The sequence below is a fragment of the Lithobates pipiens genome, unplaced genomic scaffold, assembly GCF_037356315.1.
Source record: "Lithobates pipiens isolate NorthernLeopardFrog02 unplaced genomic scaffold, aLitPip1_a1.2 Scaffold_27, whole genome shotgun sequence".
In the NCBI taxonomy this organism is placed as follows: Eukaryota; Metazoa; Chordata; class Amphibia; order Anura; family Ranidae; genus Lithobates; species Lithobates pipiens.
Genome location: NW_027507788.1, coordinates 62430073 through 62446399, shown reverse-complemented (window position 1 = coordinate 62446399; position 16327 = coordinate 62430073). Strand labels below are relative to the sequence as shown.

Here is a 16327-nt window from a genome sequence, read left to right as displayed (position 1 = left end):
AAGTAAAGCACAAAATGAGGAATGTTTGGATCATATGCTCAGAAGCAAGCACCAGCATCTATACCATCAGATCTGTAAATCACAGATGGAGATAGCATATATATGTTTGTGGGTTTTTTTTTAGGGTAAAATCCACAGCTGTAAATTGAGAAGATCCTATTAATGAGAATTTCTGACACAAAAATACAGTGTCTGGAAAAAGAAAATATCTTTTATCATTAGCATTGTAATATTAGTTGTAGGAAGCAATGATTTCAACTGATTCAGTGTGTCGATAATAACAGAATGTTTATTAAGACCGAACAGTGTCAGCCTATACAGAGCCATATTTAGCCTGTATGCTGTTCTATGCACATATGAATGCAGTAACTTTTCATGGATGTTCTTTGTCACCAACAACATGGTTTATAATCATAATCATGGAAACTAATTCCAGAATATTTTATCTGAGGATGTTGTTTTTTGCAGAGAAAAAGGTGTTAGCTCTATGTTGCGTAATATAGTCCTTTTGACTTCTGTAAGCAGCTTCCTATGTACTTTCAGTTCTGTTGCTAGGTTTACAAAATTGTCTAGAGTTATCTAAACAAAAAAAGACACAGGATTTGTAAAACTTTAATTTTACAGTCGACTAGTCTTATACTCTAGTCACGGGGGCCAAATGGGAAAAAAATTACCTTGATCACAGGCAAACCTGTGTTGTATCTTGTATTGTGGGTGAGTTATAGACATACTGTATATAATCTTTTAATAAGATAGCTGACACACAGATGCTAAAGTTATTGTGATATATGACTGATCAAACTTCTAGTAAAACATGACTGACCAAACATTGTGAACAGTTTACTAACACATTAGAATTTGTGTTAACTACATAGATTCTGCAGACTCTGAGAAGAAATTGTGGTTGCCCATTTGTGTTATGTCATTTGGTTCTAGCACCTTCATTTTATTCCACTCAAGACTGAAAGTCTAGTTCTCCTTAATGCTTTCCTCAAAAAAGACAGTTTCAAAAATTCCTTCCAAAAACAAGACCGACTTCTATTGGTATTTCATAGTCCCCATCTGTATGATTTGGTGAAGGTGGTCATTGGGTGAGGTGTTCTTTGAGGGTTCTATAATGTAATCTCCTTTGGATTCAGTTGTTTCTGTTTTATTGCATTTGTGTTGCGGGGTGGGATATGGGGTCTCTGTATCTCTGAAGGAGAAGAAGTCAAGATGATCCACTGGTGTGTCCAGATGTAGCACTGGAAAAAGGACAGTTAACAAAGTTAGAAAATGTTACAACTATTTGAGGTGGGGATGTGCTTCAATAATACTAAATTGTTAAAGGTAAAGTGCTCAGGGTACATGTTATACAGTACTTTTAACAATAATTCATTATTTATTTTTATATTTTATTCTAAATACAATGTTCTCCTGTCTCCCAGCAAACACAACACAGTTTACGAAGTGGAGCTCATTAAATCCTAAAAAGGCTAAAGTTCAGTGTTTTTATTAGAGAGAGTTAAAGGGCAGGAGGCATCTTGTGCTTGTCTTTATTTAATGTTTGCTTTATGGTGATAATTAGTAACCCCAACAACAGGAATCCAGCTTTTAAACTCATTAAAAGCCTGCTATTTTGGTCTGTTGGCCATTGGAGTAGTTTTGATCTTGGCATAGGTTTAGGTTCGTGTTTTTCACCATTATTTACTTTTTTCTAGTGTAGTGTTGTAATCTGTGTTTTGACATCAAAAATAACATTGTTTTTTAATTATTGATAATTATCTGAAAATCTTGCTGAAAATACACTATTTATGGTTCTTATAAGCTATCATATTTAAAACAAAACCTTTATGCAGTTTTGTTTTTATATGTTTTCTTTTTGTCACCGAATAGCAGCAGTGGGTTAACCTGTAAGAAACAATGTACTAAAGTTATAATTACTAAATGTCAATATAGTAATATTTTTATTTATGGATTATATAAGTGTGCTCTCAATATCAGTTAGTATTTTTTTTCTCCCGTGTAGCAAACTCACCATACATTTTCCGGGGGGGGGGGGGGGGGGGGGTGGTTGTCCAACATGGACTCAAGGTTTTATCTAAGTAACTACACTAAGGTCTATGTTTTTGCTTTGCGCTTTCTCCCACTGGCCACCAGTGTAAGGCTATGTTTCCACTAGTGCGACTTTTCATGCTACTTGGGACTGAAAAGTCACATGACAAGTCGTACCCCATGATTTCCAGGAGTACCGTTCATATATGTGCGATTTCAAAGTAGTTCCTGCACTACTCTGGTCCCACTTTGATGTGGGAGATGTAAAGTGCGGCGCTAAGTACCTGTGTATAAATTAGCATAAACGTGACAAAATCTCATAGACAAAAAAATGAATAAAAAAAGTATGTAAAATCCCCTCTGGAATATTAAATACAACTAAACATTTGTACAAACATTAACATATTACATGTCAAAAAATAAGTGATTAAATAAAGTCCATATCACAAGTCCATTGTGTATGAAGTGAAATCACAAAAGGAACAAAGTGATCTGGAAAACATCCAAAAAGTTATTTGTCCAAAGGATTCACCGCCGTGCTGATACCACCACCATAAAAGATGTAGGCTTACCAGATCGTATTGACCTAATTGAACATATGTTCAAAGGGTCACACAACGCTTATTGCTCCAATTCTGGGGCACTGGTTTTGCAATAGCTGGTCAAATAGATCACACTTAGAGGTAGCCCTTCTCCAATTCTTGGACATGTATGGTCATAATACTTGAAGCGACATCTCCGACAGCAACCAAATTTAGCATGAAATGGAAGGATAAAGCCAAAATAGCATAATACCATTTAAAATGAAAATTTATTAAAAATAAAATATTGAACTCACATTTAACCCCCTGGCGGTATTCCTGAGTCTGGCTCGGGGTGGAATTTTTATACCGAAAGCGGTAACCCCGAGCCAGACTCGGGACCGCATCGCTGGATCCAGGAGGAAGCTTACTTACCTTCTCCCCTGGATCCAGCGATGTCCCCGCGATGTCCCCGCGCTGTACGAGCGGCTCGTCCTCCGCTCGATTCATCACGGAGCCAATCTCCGTTCCCTGCGAGCGTTGCGACACATGGGGACGGAGATCGGCACTAAATTCAAAAAGTGAAACACACAGTATACATACAGTATAATGTAATCTTACAGATTACATTGCTGTATGTAATTATTTCACATCCCCTTTGTCCCTAGTGGTCTGCCCAGTGCCCTGCATGCAGTTTTATAATATAAAACTGTTCTTTATGCCTGGAAACTGGAGATTGTCCATAGAAACCAAAACTGTCACTTTACATCAAAAATTATTTTACACCAGCTAGAAATCAGTGATAATAAATTAGAATCACTTGCAGAATTGAGCGATAGCAATTTGTGGGGAGATCCGTCATCAAATACTGAAAAGTAATGACAGTGACAATTCTGCAACTGAGCAAATTTCTGTGTTTTTAATTTGATTACATTATTGAATAATTTTTATTATTGTTATATTATTATTTGGTACAATTATTTATTATATTATAATTTATGATTAAAATGGAAGTGATGTTTAAACTAAATTAATTCTTATTGGGGGTGGATGAAATCCCTATTATAATAGTAGGGGACTTTAATATGGTTTTAGATATTAAACTTGATAGATTCCCAGAAAGGATGTTGGTAGAACCGGCTGGGCAGGGAAGACTGGGTCAATACCTGGAAGAAGTAGGATTACTGGATTTGTGGAGAACGGGGAATCCGGGAGTCCGGCAGTATAGCTGCCGATCGGCCTCGCATTCCACGTTATCCAGGATAGATATGATATTGGGGAATGACCGGGCCCTACAGATGGTGGAAAAGATTGAATATCAGCCAAGGGGGATTTCAGATCATTCCCCAGTGATAGTAGCATTAAAAGTGAGAGAACGAGGAACCCAGAAGGTATGGAAATTGAATCCGCTCTGGCTAGAACTAATAAAAAAAGAGAAAGAAGAAAGCCCAAAGGGGATCCAGTTAGAACTAAAAGAATTTTTAAAATATAACCGGGGTACAGTAGCATCAGGGATCTTATGGGATGCTTTGAAAGCATTCTTGAGGGGACTCCTGATTCAATCTATAGCAAAAATTAATAGAAAATCGAGAGAGCAGGAGGAAAGAATAGGGAGAGAAGTGCTGGAGGCTGAAAGAGATTACATTAGAGACCCCATACGGGGAAAGGAAAAAATGTGGTTAGATAAACAAGAAGAATTTAGGTTAATGACTTTGAAAAAGGTGGAGCTACAACATATGTTCCATCGTCAAGTCTCTTTTGCAGAAGGGGAAAGTATGGGAAAGATGTTGGCACAACTGGTGAAGACTAATTCTGGGCCATCCTCAATCCCGGTTATTAGGACAATGGAGGGAGAGGTCACAACTGAGACTGGGAGTATATGCCAAACATTTAGAGAGTATTATAAAAAATTGTATACTGCACAGAAAGTGGGGATGGATGAGCGGATGGAAACAATTTTAGGTCACCTAGAGGTTCCACGTTTGAATCAAGAGGAGAGAGAGGAATTGGAAGCCCCAATAACCTTGAAGGAGCTTCAGGAAGCAGTTGCGAGTATGTCAAATCAGAAATCACCTGGGCCGGATGGGCTGCCGATCGAAGTATATAAAAACTATGGTGAGATACTGCTTCCTGAACTTCTGGAAACTTTGAGAGGAGTAACCAGGGAGGGCAAATTGCCTCCATTAATGATGGAGGCAATTATAATCTTGCTGTATAAGGAAGGGAAGGACCCATTGGATGTAGCAGTGTATAGACCAATTTCTCTCTTGTGCTCCGATGCAAAGATTGTTGCTAAAGTATTAGCGTCCAGGCTTAATCGAATTATTGCAAGATTAGTGCACGTGGATCAAACAGGTAGAACTAAATGCTGTGATGTGTATATTAGGATATAGAAATGAGAAAGTAGAAAGAAAGGGAGTAACTATCGTAATATTAAGATGTTTATTCCAAGCCAGAAGGATAATTGCTATGAGATGGCAATCAAGCCTAGCCCCCACAATGGAAGATTGGGTGAGAGCTGTAAATGAATATTTATGTAAAGAGAGAGCTGTATATGTAAAACGGAACAATTTAAAAGAGTTTGATAGAAATTGGCGAAACTGGATAGAGAAGATACATACCCCGATATAAGTCATAATAATAAAATGAAGAAGATGTAGAGGGGGGGGGGGGGGAGGGGGGAGAGAGAAAGGAAAAAAGGGATACGGGTATCGGGAATACTTTAGTAATAGAGCACAAAAAAAAACACTGAGGGGTAATGTGGTAAAGGCATAAACATAGCACTGGGGGAGGGGGGGGGGAAGGGGTAGGGGAAGGGGGGGGGGTTAATTAATAAAAAATAAAAAATAAAGTGGAAAAACTGATGAATAGGGAAGAGTGGGGATTTATGGCATTTTTTAGATATTGTTTCTTATGGATTAGTTTGTTTTTGTGTATGTGTACATATGCCCAGCTTCCCCCTTCCTTAAATATCAGACTCTTGGATGGAAGGAATATGTACTAGAATTTTGGTAACTCTATTTATAAAAGTTGTATGTATAAAGTGTAAAACTTAATAAAGATTATGGATTAAAAAAAAAAAGAAAAACAAATAATAATTTATGATTTCATTTTTCAAACTATCATACCCGGGATGTCTGCTAGACTCTGGTTTGAGCAGATTTAAGTGAGTTATTTCTAAGAATTACAGGACTACAATATAAAACGCCAAATTTTCATGCAAAATAAGTGTACCGCTTTTAGCACCTAAAATCCGAAATAATCGTACCGCTAGGGAGGTTAAGTAGTCAATGAAACGCATGTCAATGAAAAATGTAGGCAGTAGTTGAGTCTTCACGACGCGTTTCGTCCGCTAGGACATCATCTGGGGTGTACTACCACTACTACTGTACTGCTTTATATAAGATACATACCATAAATCAATCAGAATCCACCCCTCTGTGTCACAGGTGCTCACTACCGGTTTGTAAAAGATGGCCTCTTGGCGTGCATTCCACGCCTCTAATCAGTACAGTCATACTGTGTTCCACCTATAATTGCTTTCTAGTGTGTTACCAAGACAATGTACATCAAAATGATAATTTATTATAAATGTAAATAGTATTAGGCTATTATTAATATAAATGAATATATCAATGCAAGTGCAAGAATATATATTCTTCACCTCTAAAGCTATGTTGAATATCCGTATCAACATAGTTTTCCGGAATGGCGCCATATATACTGGTGCTCTCGGGGGCGGTGCCACAATCACGGCAATGTCACCTCCGGAGTTACGTTATGTGTGTGGGTGCTCTCGGAAGTGATGCCGGCGTCATATCCGGAGCTGCGCAAATAGAACAGAGTAAGACCGAGGCCTGAACCTCAAGCCTCGATTTGAAACGTGGAATGAATTCACAAAACCGGAAATGTGCTGACGTCACTTCCGGAAGGGCACTTAAGAAGAACGAAAGAGAGGCTTGGATGCCGTATTTCAACAGTGGCAATAACCACAATGTGCGCGCAACTTCCGGATGGGACCACAAAAAGAGAATACGAGAAATTAAATATAAAAACAAAGGTAAATAAAAATGAAAATGAATAAAAATAATCCCCATACCCATAATGCTGCAATGATCAGCAAAAAAGGAGGGAATAGACGGACGACAAAAACAAATAGAAACCAATTTGTCACGGTCTATATGTTTCATCAAAAGATGTTTGTATGTGTGTGTGTCCGGCTTCTATAAAATACAATGTAAATTAACAGGTGACGATTTTAATTATTACATAAATGTAAGACAAATGTGCATCTCACCAGTGAGATATAAATGAACGATATATTACACTGAATGGCAAAGATAACCAACCTACTACAATATCAAGCTTCTTTTGTTACCCATGGACCCGGCCGAAAAAGGGGACAAAGATGTCGCACTGGCACAGAGGGATAGATCCCGTTTACCAAAAAAAATAAAAATGATATATACTTCAAGAATCATCAATAAAGGCATTAATGTCCCACTCCACGTTCATACCGAACGGGGAGTGGGACTGAAGCTCATAAATCCAATATGTCTCAAGTCTTGAGACCCCCCCTTGTCATAGCTCCCCCTCTCCACGGTGGAGTGTACTTATCGATCACAATGAACTGAGAACCCTCTGGGTTGCTATTATGGAACTCCCTATAATGTCTGGGAACAGTATGTTTGGAATCTTTACTCTTAAAGAGATGTGCTCTCCTACCCTAATAGTGAAGGTTCTGGTGGTACGACCCACATATTGTTTCCCGCAAGGGCAAGTAATTAGGTATACTACATACCTAGCACTGCATGTACAGAAGGACTTAATGGAATACTTTTTATTGGTCACTGTTGATATGAATTCCAAAGTCTTCTGTCTCCCTAGAGTGTTGTGTTTGCACACAACACATCTCTTACAGGAGAAATACCCAACAAGGTTGTGAAAAAAAGAGGGACGAACCAGTGGGTTAATGATATTGGGTGCTATTTTGCTTTGTAAAGAGGGTGCACCTCTAAAAAGGACTCTGGCTTTTTCGGGAAGTTTGGGGCACAAAATGGGATCATTCCTGAGGATATCCCAATGTTTATTCAAAATAGTCTTTACCTGTCTATGTTGGATATTGAATGTAGTAAATAGAGACCATTTATAATTGCCACCCGATTCTTGTGAAGTTTTAAGCTGTAATAGGGACTCTCTGTTAATTTGAGCAACTTCTTGTTTTGATCATCCAAGACAGCTGCTTGATATCCTTTGTCTAAAAACCGTTGTTTTAAGATATTTGCCTGAGCAAGAAAGATCTCTGGGTCAAATCACATGCCATGCTGGGTTGGGAGAGGGAAGTTGGTTTCGAAATGACCCCTGAGGAGTGGGAAGATATGATTGCAAACATGCGTAAATGCACGAAATCGTTGGCAGTCAGGGAAACTGCATTAAAACTACACACAAGATGGTACTACACCCCTGCTAGGCTGCATAGGTTTAGCCCACTGGTCCCAGGGAGTTGCTTTCGTGGATGGCCGGAGGCTGGTTCCTTCTCCCATATCTTTTGGAGCTGTGGAGTACTGCAGCCCATTTGGCAGCGGGTCGCTGATAAATTACTCCAGGTTACGGGTTCCAATGTTGATATCACGTGCCGGATTGGCCTTTTGTTTGCTGACATCCCGGGACTGACTCCCCCGGCTCAGAAATTAGCTCATACGCTTGTCAATGCGGTCCATTGGACTGTGGCGTTACACTGGAGATCCCCGGTTGTCCCCTGGGAACAAGTACTGCAACGCATGGAGTCGATCAAACTCATGGAGCGTTTACACCACACTTTGCAAGACTCCATGCATATTTTTGATCGTAAATGGGCCGTTTGGTCGTCTCTGAAATGGATAGCCCCTAGGCCTGACAGTTTGGCTGGGCACAGTGTCTAATGGCAGGGTATGTGAACACTTTTGATAGCACTCACTTGTGGTAGCATTTTTGTTATCTTTTGGTTTTTCTTTCATTTTCCTACTCACTACTTTCTTTTGTTTTTGTTTCTTTCCCTCAATGATGTACTTTTGCTCACCAGAATCTTCTTTTGCTATCACCAGGTTGGGTTTAGCATATCAAAATTTTAACTTATCTGTGCATTAACGGTTTTACTGATGTTCCTTTGTATGCTATTCTCTATGGAAACATTTGTACTCGTTGACCTTTCTCTTGTACTTGTCTTAATACTTTCTAATAAAAAACGTTTGTAAACAAAGAAAGATCTCTGGGTCAGTGCAATTCCGACGAAGTCTAATGAATTGACTTTGTGGAACTGAACTAAGCCAAGTTTTATGGTGACAGCTATCCATGGAGATAAAACTATTGTGATCCGTGGATTTAAAATGTGTCTTAAACTCAAAACCATTAGCTGTTTTTCCTATTTCTAAATCGAGGAAATTAATTTTCTCAGTACTCATTTGATAGGTCATGCAATGCCCCTATCATTAGAATTCAAAGAACTCTGAAAGTGTTTGGGGGGTGCCTCCCCATAGGAGGAGGATGTTGGCTATATATCTAACCCATAGAACCAATGATGGGTTCCGCTGGGCATAGACGACATCCTCCTCCCATTTGGCCATAAAGAGGTTTGCAAGACTGGGGGCAAATTTTGCCCCCATAGCAACGCCCCTTTGTTGTAAATAATATTGACCATTGAACCAAAAATAGGATAGACACACACACACAAACATCTTTTGATGAAACATATAGACCATGACAAATTGTTGGTGTCTATTTGTTTTCGTCGTCCGTCTTTTCCCTCCTTTTTTGCTGATCATTGCAGCATTATGGGTATGGGCATTATTTTTATTAATTTTCATTTTTATTTACCTTTGTTTTTCATATTTATTTAATTTCTCGTATTATCTTTTTGTGGTCCCATCCGGAAGTTGCGCACACATTGCGGTTATTGCCACTGTTGAAATACGGCATCCAAGCCTCTCTTTCATTTTTCTTAAGTGCCCTTCCGGAAGTGACGTCAGCATATTTCTGGTTTTGTGAATTCAGTCCACGTTTCAAATCGAGGCTTGAGGTTCAGGCCTCGGTCTCACCCTGTTCTATTTGCGCAGCTCCGGATAAGACGCCGGTTTAATCATGGCGTCACTTCCGAGAGCACCCACACACATAGTGTAACTCCGGAGGTGATGTTGGCGCCATTCCGGAAGCTATGTTGATACGGATATTCAACCTAGCTTTAGAGGTGAAGAATATACATTCTTGCACTTGCATTGATATATTCATTTATATTAATAATAGCCTAATACTATTTACATTTATAATAAATTATCATTTTGATGCACATTGTCTTGGTAACACACTAGAAAGCAATTATAGGTGGAACGCAGTATGATTGTACTGATTAGAGGCATGGAACGCACGCCAAGCGACCATCTTTTACAAACCAGAAGTGAGCACCTGTGACACAGAGGGGTGGATTTTGATTGATTTATGTTATGTATCTTATATAAGGCAGTAACGCGTCGGGAAGACTCCACTACTGTCTATATTTTTCATTTACATGCGTTTGGTTGACTACTTAAATGTGAGTTCAATATTTTATTTTTAATACATTTTCATTTTAAACGGTATTATGCTATTTTGGCTTTATCCTTCCATTTCATGCAAAATTTGGTTGCTGTCGGAGATGTCGCTTCAAGTATTATGACCATACATGTCCAAGAATTGGAGAAGGGCTACCTCTACAGTGTGATCTATTTGACCAGCGATTGCAAAACCAGTGCCCCAGAATTGGAGCAATAAGCGTTGTGTGACCCTTTGAACATATGTTCAATTGGGCCAATACGATCTGGTAAGCCTACATCTTTTACGGTGGTGGTATCAGCACGGTGGTGAATCCTTTGCACAAATCACTTTTTGGATGTTTTCCAGATCACTTTATCCTTTTGTGATTTCACTTCATACACAATGGACTTGTGATATGGACTTTATTTAATCACTTATTTTTTGACGTGTAATATGTTAATGTTTGTACAAATGTTTAGTTGTATTTAATATTGAAAAGAAAAATCAGGCAGAGCAATAAAAAATATTGAGGCACCTCATCCCAAAAGAATTGAATAGAGAGATAAAAGAGGAAGAGACGGGATTATTGCGGTGCTGGACACTTTTTTTTAGGGAATATATGTAAATAGGATCCCCAATTTAGGGGTAAGAAAAGAAAGAAAATGATATAACATATGATAAAAATAGGAAAATTCATTATTTAATTGAATACAATTCTTTAAAATGCAAAAGAGGTAATTAAGGTGACAGATAAACCACATTGATTATTAAGGATTGAATATCCATGTTCAATCATTCAATTTGATTGAGGTTGTGTTTGGCTAGTAAGACAGAGTCCCAACATGTTTCGCCTCAACAAAGGCTTCTTCAGGGGAGCCAATATTCAACGTCAAGTGGTTGCAACAAAAATCACTGTACATCACTGTGTCTACAGTGATTTTTGTTGCAACCACTTGACGTTTAATATTGGCTCCCCTGAAGAAGCCTTTGTTGAGGTGAAACATGTTGGGACTCTGTCTTACTAGCCAAACACAACCTCAATCAAATTGAATGATTGAACATGGATCCTGAATAATCAATTTGGTTTATCTGTCACCTTAATTACCTCTTTTACATTTTAAAGAATTGTATTCAATTAAATAATGAATTTTTCTATTTTTATCATATGTTATATAATTTTCTCTCTTTTCTTACCCCTAAATTGGGGATCCTATTGACATATATTCCCTAAAAAAAAAAGTGCCCAGCACCGCAATAATCCCGTCTCTTCCTCTTTTATCTCTCTATTGTATTTAATATTACAGAGGGGATTTTACATCCTTTTTTTATTTTTTTCATTTTTTTTGTCTATGAGATTTTGTCACGTTTATGCTAATTTATACACAGGTACTTAGCACCGCACTTTACATCTCCCATGTATTTTTGGCTAAAAATATCCATGTTTTAGCGTGTTGGCTGCTATTTTGGGACATTTGGGACAGCGCAGTGTCACATTGGTTGTACCCACTTTGATGTGACTTGAGGTCCATAGACACAGGCATTGCTTCAAGTCCTGGCAAAAAATTGTGGTAAAATTGTAGAAAAATCGTGCAATTTTGGGGACACAATAGTGGAAACATTGCCTTAATGTGTTGATATGTGGTCCTCTGATTTATTGCTATGACTCTGGATGGATACATAATATTTTTTTTAAATGTTTGACTGTGCATCTACAGATTTCTGTTTGTATTCTTGTACAGCTGTAGTGGTGTTCTCCATAGCAAGAGAGATTTGGCTGTTTCACACACAGCTCCATCCCAGTCTCAGCTGCTTTGAAGAGTCTGTTTGTTTTGGAATGTTGCAAAGTTCCCCAATTGTACATTTTGTTTAAAGCAGAACTCAGAGCAAAAACTTTTTTCCATGTCCTTATTGCTGATCTCCTACCTTCACCGACTATGTCATCCATCTTCTCCTGAGCTCTGTAGTTCCTCTGTAATTGTCTGACGATTCTGAAGAAAAAAAGTATTACTGCCCTATGATATCCTGTTTATAAGACCAGTGGCTGCTATTTCTCCTGTACTCCCAGCCACTGGTCTTGTAACATCCCATTTGTAGTTCTGTGTGGCAAGCAAGAACTTGTACTTCTGTCCCTGCTTGCTGTGGTGGGTGGAGGGGTCTGCTCTCTGTCAGCACCACCCCCAAACCCAGAGTACAGAGCAGGGATTGTTACAAGACACCAGCCAGCTATGATGCATTTTGTGTGCGAAACACTGATCGCTGTAAAGTCCCGCCTCCTTGACCAGCATTGGAACAGTGTGCTGTCTATTACAAAGCCGGTCCAGGTGGCAGGACGTTATGGAGATCAGTGCTTCACATACAAGATCTGTCACAGCTGGAGATGTCCACTCGGTTATCCAGCTAGTGTCTCATAACGTTCCCTGCTGCACATATGGACACTGATGGGCACAGATAAGCTAAACTGGTGGGCACTGAGACTGAACTTATGGGCACTTATGGGCACTGATGGGCACATATATGTTGCACTGATAAGCTTCACTGGGGGGCACAGATTAGACTGAGCTGATGGGCATAGGCTGAACTGTTGGGCACAGCTAAGCTGCATTGATGGGCATAAATAGTCTGCACTGATAATCTGCACTGAGGCGGCACTGATGGAGCTGCACTTATGGGCACTGATAATCTGCACTGATGAGGCTGCACTGATAAACTGCACTGAGGTAGCACCAAGGTGGCACTGATGAGGCGGCACTTATGGGCACTGATAAGCTGTACTGTGGTGGCACTGATGAGGCTGAATTTATGGGCACTGATAAGCTGCAGTGATGGGCACTAACGAGGATGCAGTGATAAAACAGCACTGATATGCTGCACTGATGGAAACTGATAAGCTGTACTGTGATGGCACTGATGAGGTTGAATTTATGGGCACTGATAAGCTGCAGTGATGGGCACTAACGAGGATGCAGTGATAAAACAGCACTGATATGCTGCACTGATGGAAACTGATAAGCTGTACTGTGATGGCACTGGTGAGGCTGAATTTATGGGCACTGATAAACTGCACTGAGGTGGCACTGATAAGCTGCACTGATGAGGCTGCACGTATGGACACAGATATGCTGTACTGATAGACATTGATGAGGCTGCACTGATGGGCACTGAGGCGGCACTGATGAGACTGTACTTATGGACACTGATGGGACTGCACTGATGGGCACTAAGGTGGCAATGATGAGCCTGCAGTTATGGGCTGTGATAAACTGCACTGGTGGGCACTGAGGTGGCACTGATGAGGCTGTACTGATAAACTGCACTAATGGAAACTAAGGCTGCACTTATGGGCATTGAAAATCTGCACTGATTGGCACTGATAAAGCAGCGCTGATATGCTGCACTTATGGGCACTGAGGCTGCACTTTTATGCCGCGTACACACAGCGCCGACTATCCAGCGGACTAAGTCCGGCGGACTTCCCGCCGAACTGTCCGCCGGACTTTCTGAACGGGCTACTTGCCCACACACGGCACTTTTTCAGCGGACTAATACGGCGTACTAAAATCCATACTTTTGAAATGAACGGACTCACCCACACACGCGGAGGAAAGTCCGCTCATTTTGAGCGCATCTCCAGGTAGCCGGGGCCAGCGAAGGAGGCGTCGCTGACCCCGTCACCTGGTATGGACTTAAAGGGGAACCCCTACGCCGAAAAATCGGCGTGGGGGTCCCCCCCCCAGGTCCATATCAGACCCTTATCCGGGCATGCTACCCGGCCGGCCAGGAAAGGGGGTGGGGACAAGCGAGCGGCCCCCCTCCTGAGCTGTACCAGGCTGCGTGCCCTCAACATAAGGGGGGTGCCTTGGGGAAGGGGGGGCTGCGCGGCCCCCCACCCCAAAGCACCTTGTCCCCATGTTGATGAGGACAAGGGCCTCTTCCCGACAACCCTGGCCGTTGGTTGTCGGGGTCTGCGGGCGGGGGGCTTATCGGAATCTGGGAGCCCTCTTTAATAAGGGGGCCCCCGGATACCGGCCCCCCACCCTATGTGAATGAGTATGGGGTACAATGTACCCCTACCCATTCACCTGTGAAAAAAAGTAAAAAAAAAAACACAACACACAAGGGTTAAAATTGTTTATTGTGCAGCTCCGGGGGTCTTCTGTCCGTCTTCGGGGGTCTTCTCGCCGGACACCTCTGCTATCTTCTGCTAGCTCTTTTACTAGCGGAGGAGCCCGGCTTTCTTCTTCGCCGCCGCCCTCTTCTTCCGACTTCGGGGGTCTTGTCCCCCTCTTCAGTTCTTCTTGCCGGGCCACCGTGCCTTCTTCTAGCTCTTTTACAGGCTGTCACCGCTGTCGCCGTCTTCTGTTCTTCTCTTCTTCTCTTCAGATGTTGCCTCGTCGCTGCCTCCACTCACAATGGCAGGGACGCGGCGCGCTGCGACTTATATAGGGACATCACCGGATGATGTCCCCGCCCATTATGATGTCCCAGTCCCAGAGGATGCTGGGACTGTGACATCATAATGGGCGGGGACATCATCCGGTGATGTCCCTATATGTCGCCACGTGACGCGTCCCTGCCATTGTGAGCGGAGGAAGCGACGAGGCAACATCTGAAGAGAAGAACAGAAGACGCGACAGCAGCGACAGAAGACCGGGCCACCGCCTGTAAAAGAGCTAGAACAAGGCGCGGTGGCCCGGCAAAAAGAACCGAAGAGGGGGACAAGACCCCCGAAGTCGGAAGAAGATGGCGGCGGCGAAGAAGAAAGCCGGGCTCCTCCGCTAGTAAAAGAGCTAGCAGAAGATAGCGGAGGAGTCCGGTGAGAAGACCCCGGAGACGGACAGAAGACCCCCGGAACTGTGCAATAAACTATTTTAACCCTTGTGTGTTGTGTTTTTTTTACTTTTTTTCAAAGGTGAATGGGTAGGGGTACATTGCACCCTATACTCATTCACATAGGGTGGAGGGCCGGTATCCGGGGGCCCCCTTATTAAAGGGGGCTCCCGGATTCCGATAAGCCCCCCGCCCGCAGACCTCGACAACCAACGGCCAGGGTTGTCGGGAAGAGGCCCTTGTCCTCATCAACATGGGAAAGAGGTGCTTTGGGGTGGGGGGGCGCTCGCTTGTCCCCACCCCCTTTCCTGGCCGGCCGGGTAGCGTGCTCGGATAAGGGTCTGATATGGACCTGGGGGGGACCCCTACGCCGATTTTTCAGCGTAGGGGTTCCCCTTTAAGTCCATACCAGGTGAGGGGGTCAGCGACGCCTCCTTCGCTGGCCCCAGCTACCTGGAGACGCGCTCAAAATGAGCGGACTTTTCTCCGGGCGGGAAAAGTCCGTTCATTTCAAAAGTATGGCGGACTGGCACACACACGGCCGGATTGTCCGCCGAAATGCGAGTCCGACGGACAGATTGGAGTGCAAAACTACTTTCTAAGTCCGCCGGACTTTTGGGTAAAAAAATTCCACCGGAGCCTACACACGGGGGTGATTTTCCGGCGGACTTGAGTCCGCCAGACTTTTCCACCGGATTGTTTGATCGTGTATACGAGGCAATAGGCACTAATAAGACTGCATGAGGACTGATGAGGGCTACACTTATGGGCACCGATAGGCTGCTTTACTGACGCCATCCACTGTCAAATATCTGTAGAAGGGGTTTTCATCATCCCTGCAAAGTTTGCAGTATTTTTTATGACCTTATTTTTAGTTTGATGTGTATTATATGTGATGTTATGTATTACAGAGACCAATATTGTAGTGATATTGAAGCCTATTGAGATTTCCATACATTAAAGGATTCCACCATTATTGTGTTATTGATTAGTAAGTTAGTGCTGATGTAAAGCAGCATGTCCCGGATCTTTTTTTCTGTGGTATCGCTTGGGATGTGCTCATTAGGGATGAGCCGAACACCCCCCGGTTCGGTTCGCACCAGAACTTTCGAACGGACCCCAAATTCGAACGAACGTTAGAACCCCATTGAAGTCTATGGGACTCGAACGTTCGAAATGAAAAGTGCTAATTTTAACGGCTAATATGCAAGATACTGTCCTAAAAAGGGTTTGGGGACCTGACTCCTGCCCCAGCGGACATGGGTCAATGCAAAAAAAAGTTTTAAAAACGGCCGTTTTGGCGGGAGCACTGATTTTAATGATGATTAAAGTGGGAAAAAAAAGTGAAATATTCCTTTTAATATGGTGCCTGTGGGGTGTCTGTAGTATGCCTGTGAAGT

At 42.0% G+C, this 16327-nt stretch overlaps 1 protein-coding gene across 2 annotated transcripts in view; it reads right to left on the bottom strand.

The window, feature by feature from the left end:
* Positions 1–269: 269 nt before the first annotated feature.
* GFY (golgi associated olfactory signaling regulator) overlaps positions 270–16327 on the bottom strand; it is a 96938-nt gene continuing 80880 nt past the window's right edge. Inside the window, exons 4-5 of one of the 2 annotated variants that reach the window (XM_077457004.1) lie at positions 12024–12088; positions 270–1244 (exon numbers count right to left, since the gene is read on the bottom strand). In XM_077457004.1, coding sequence (XP_077313130.1) covers positions 12033–12088 — 56 coding nt within the window. In that variant the 3' untranslated portion in view covers positions 270–1244; positions 12024–12032. The remainder of the gene's footprint in view (positions 1245–12023; positions 12089–16327) is intronic. The other variant, XM_077457003.1, reaches the window with a different exon arrangement.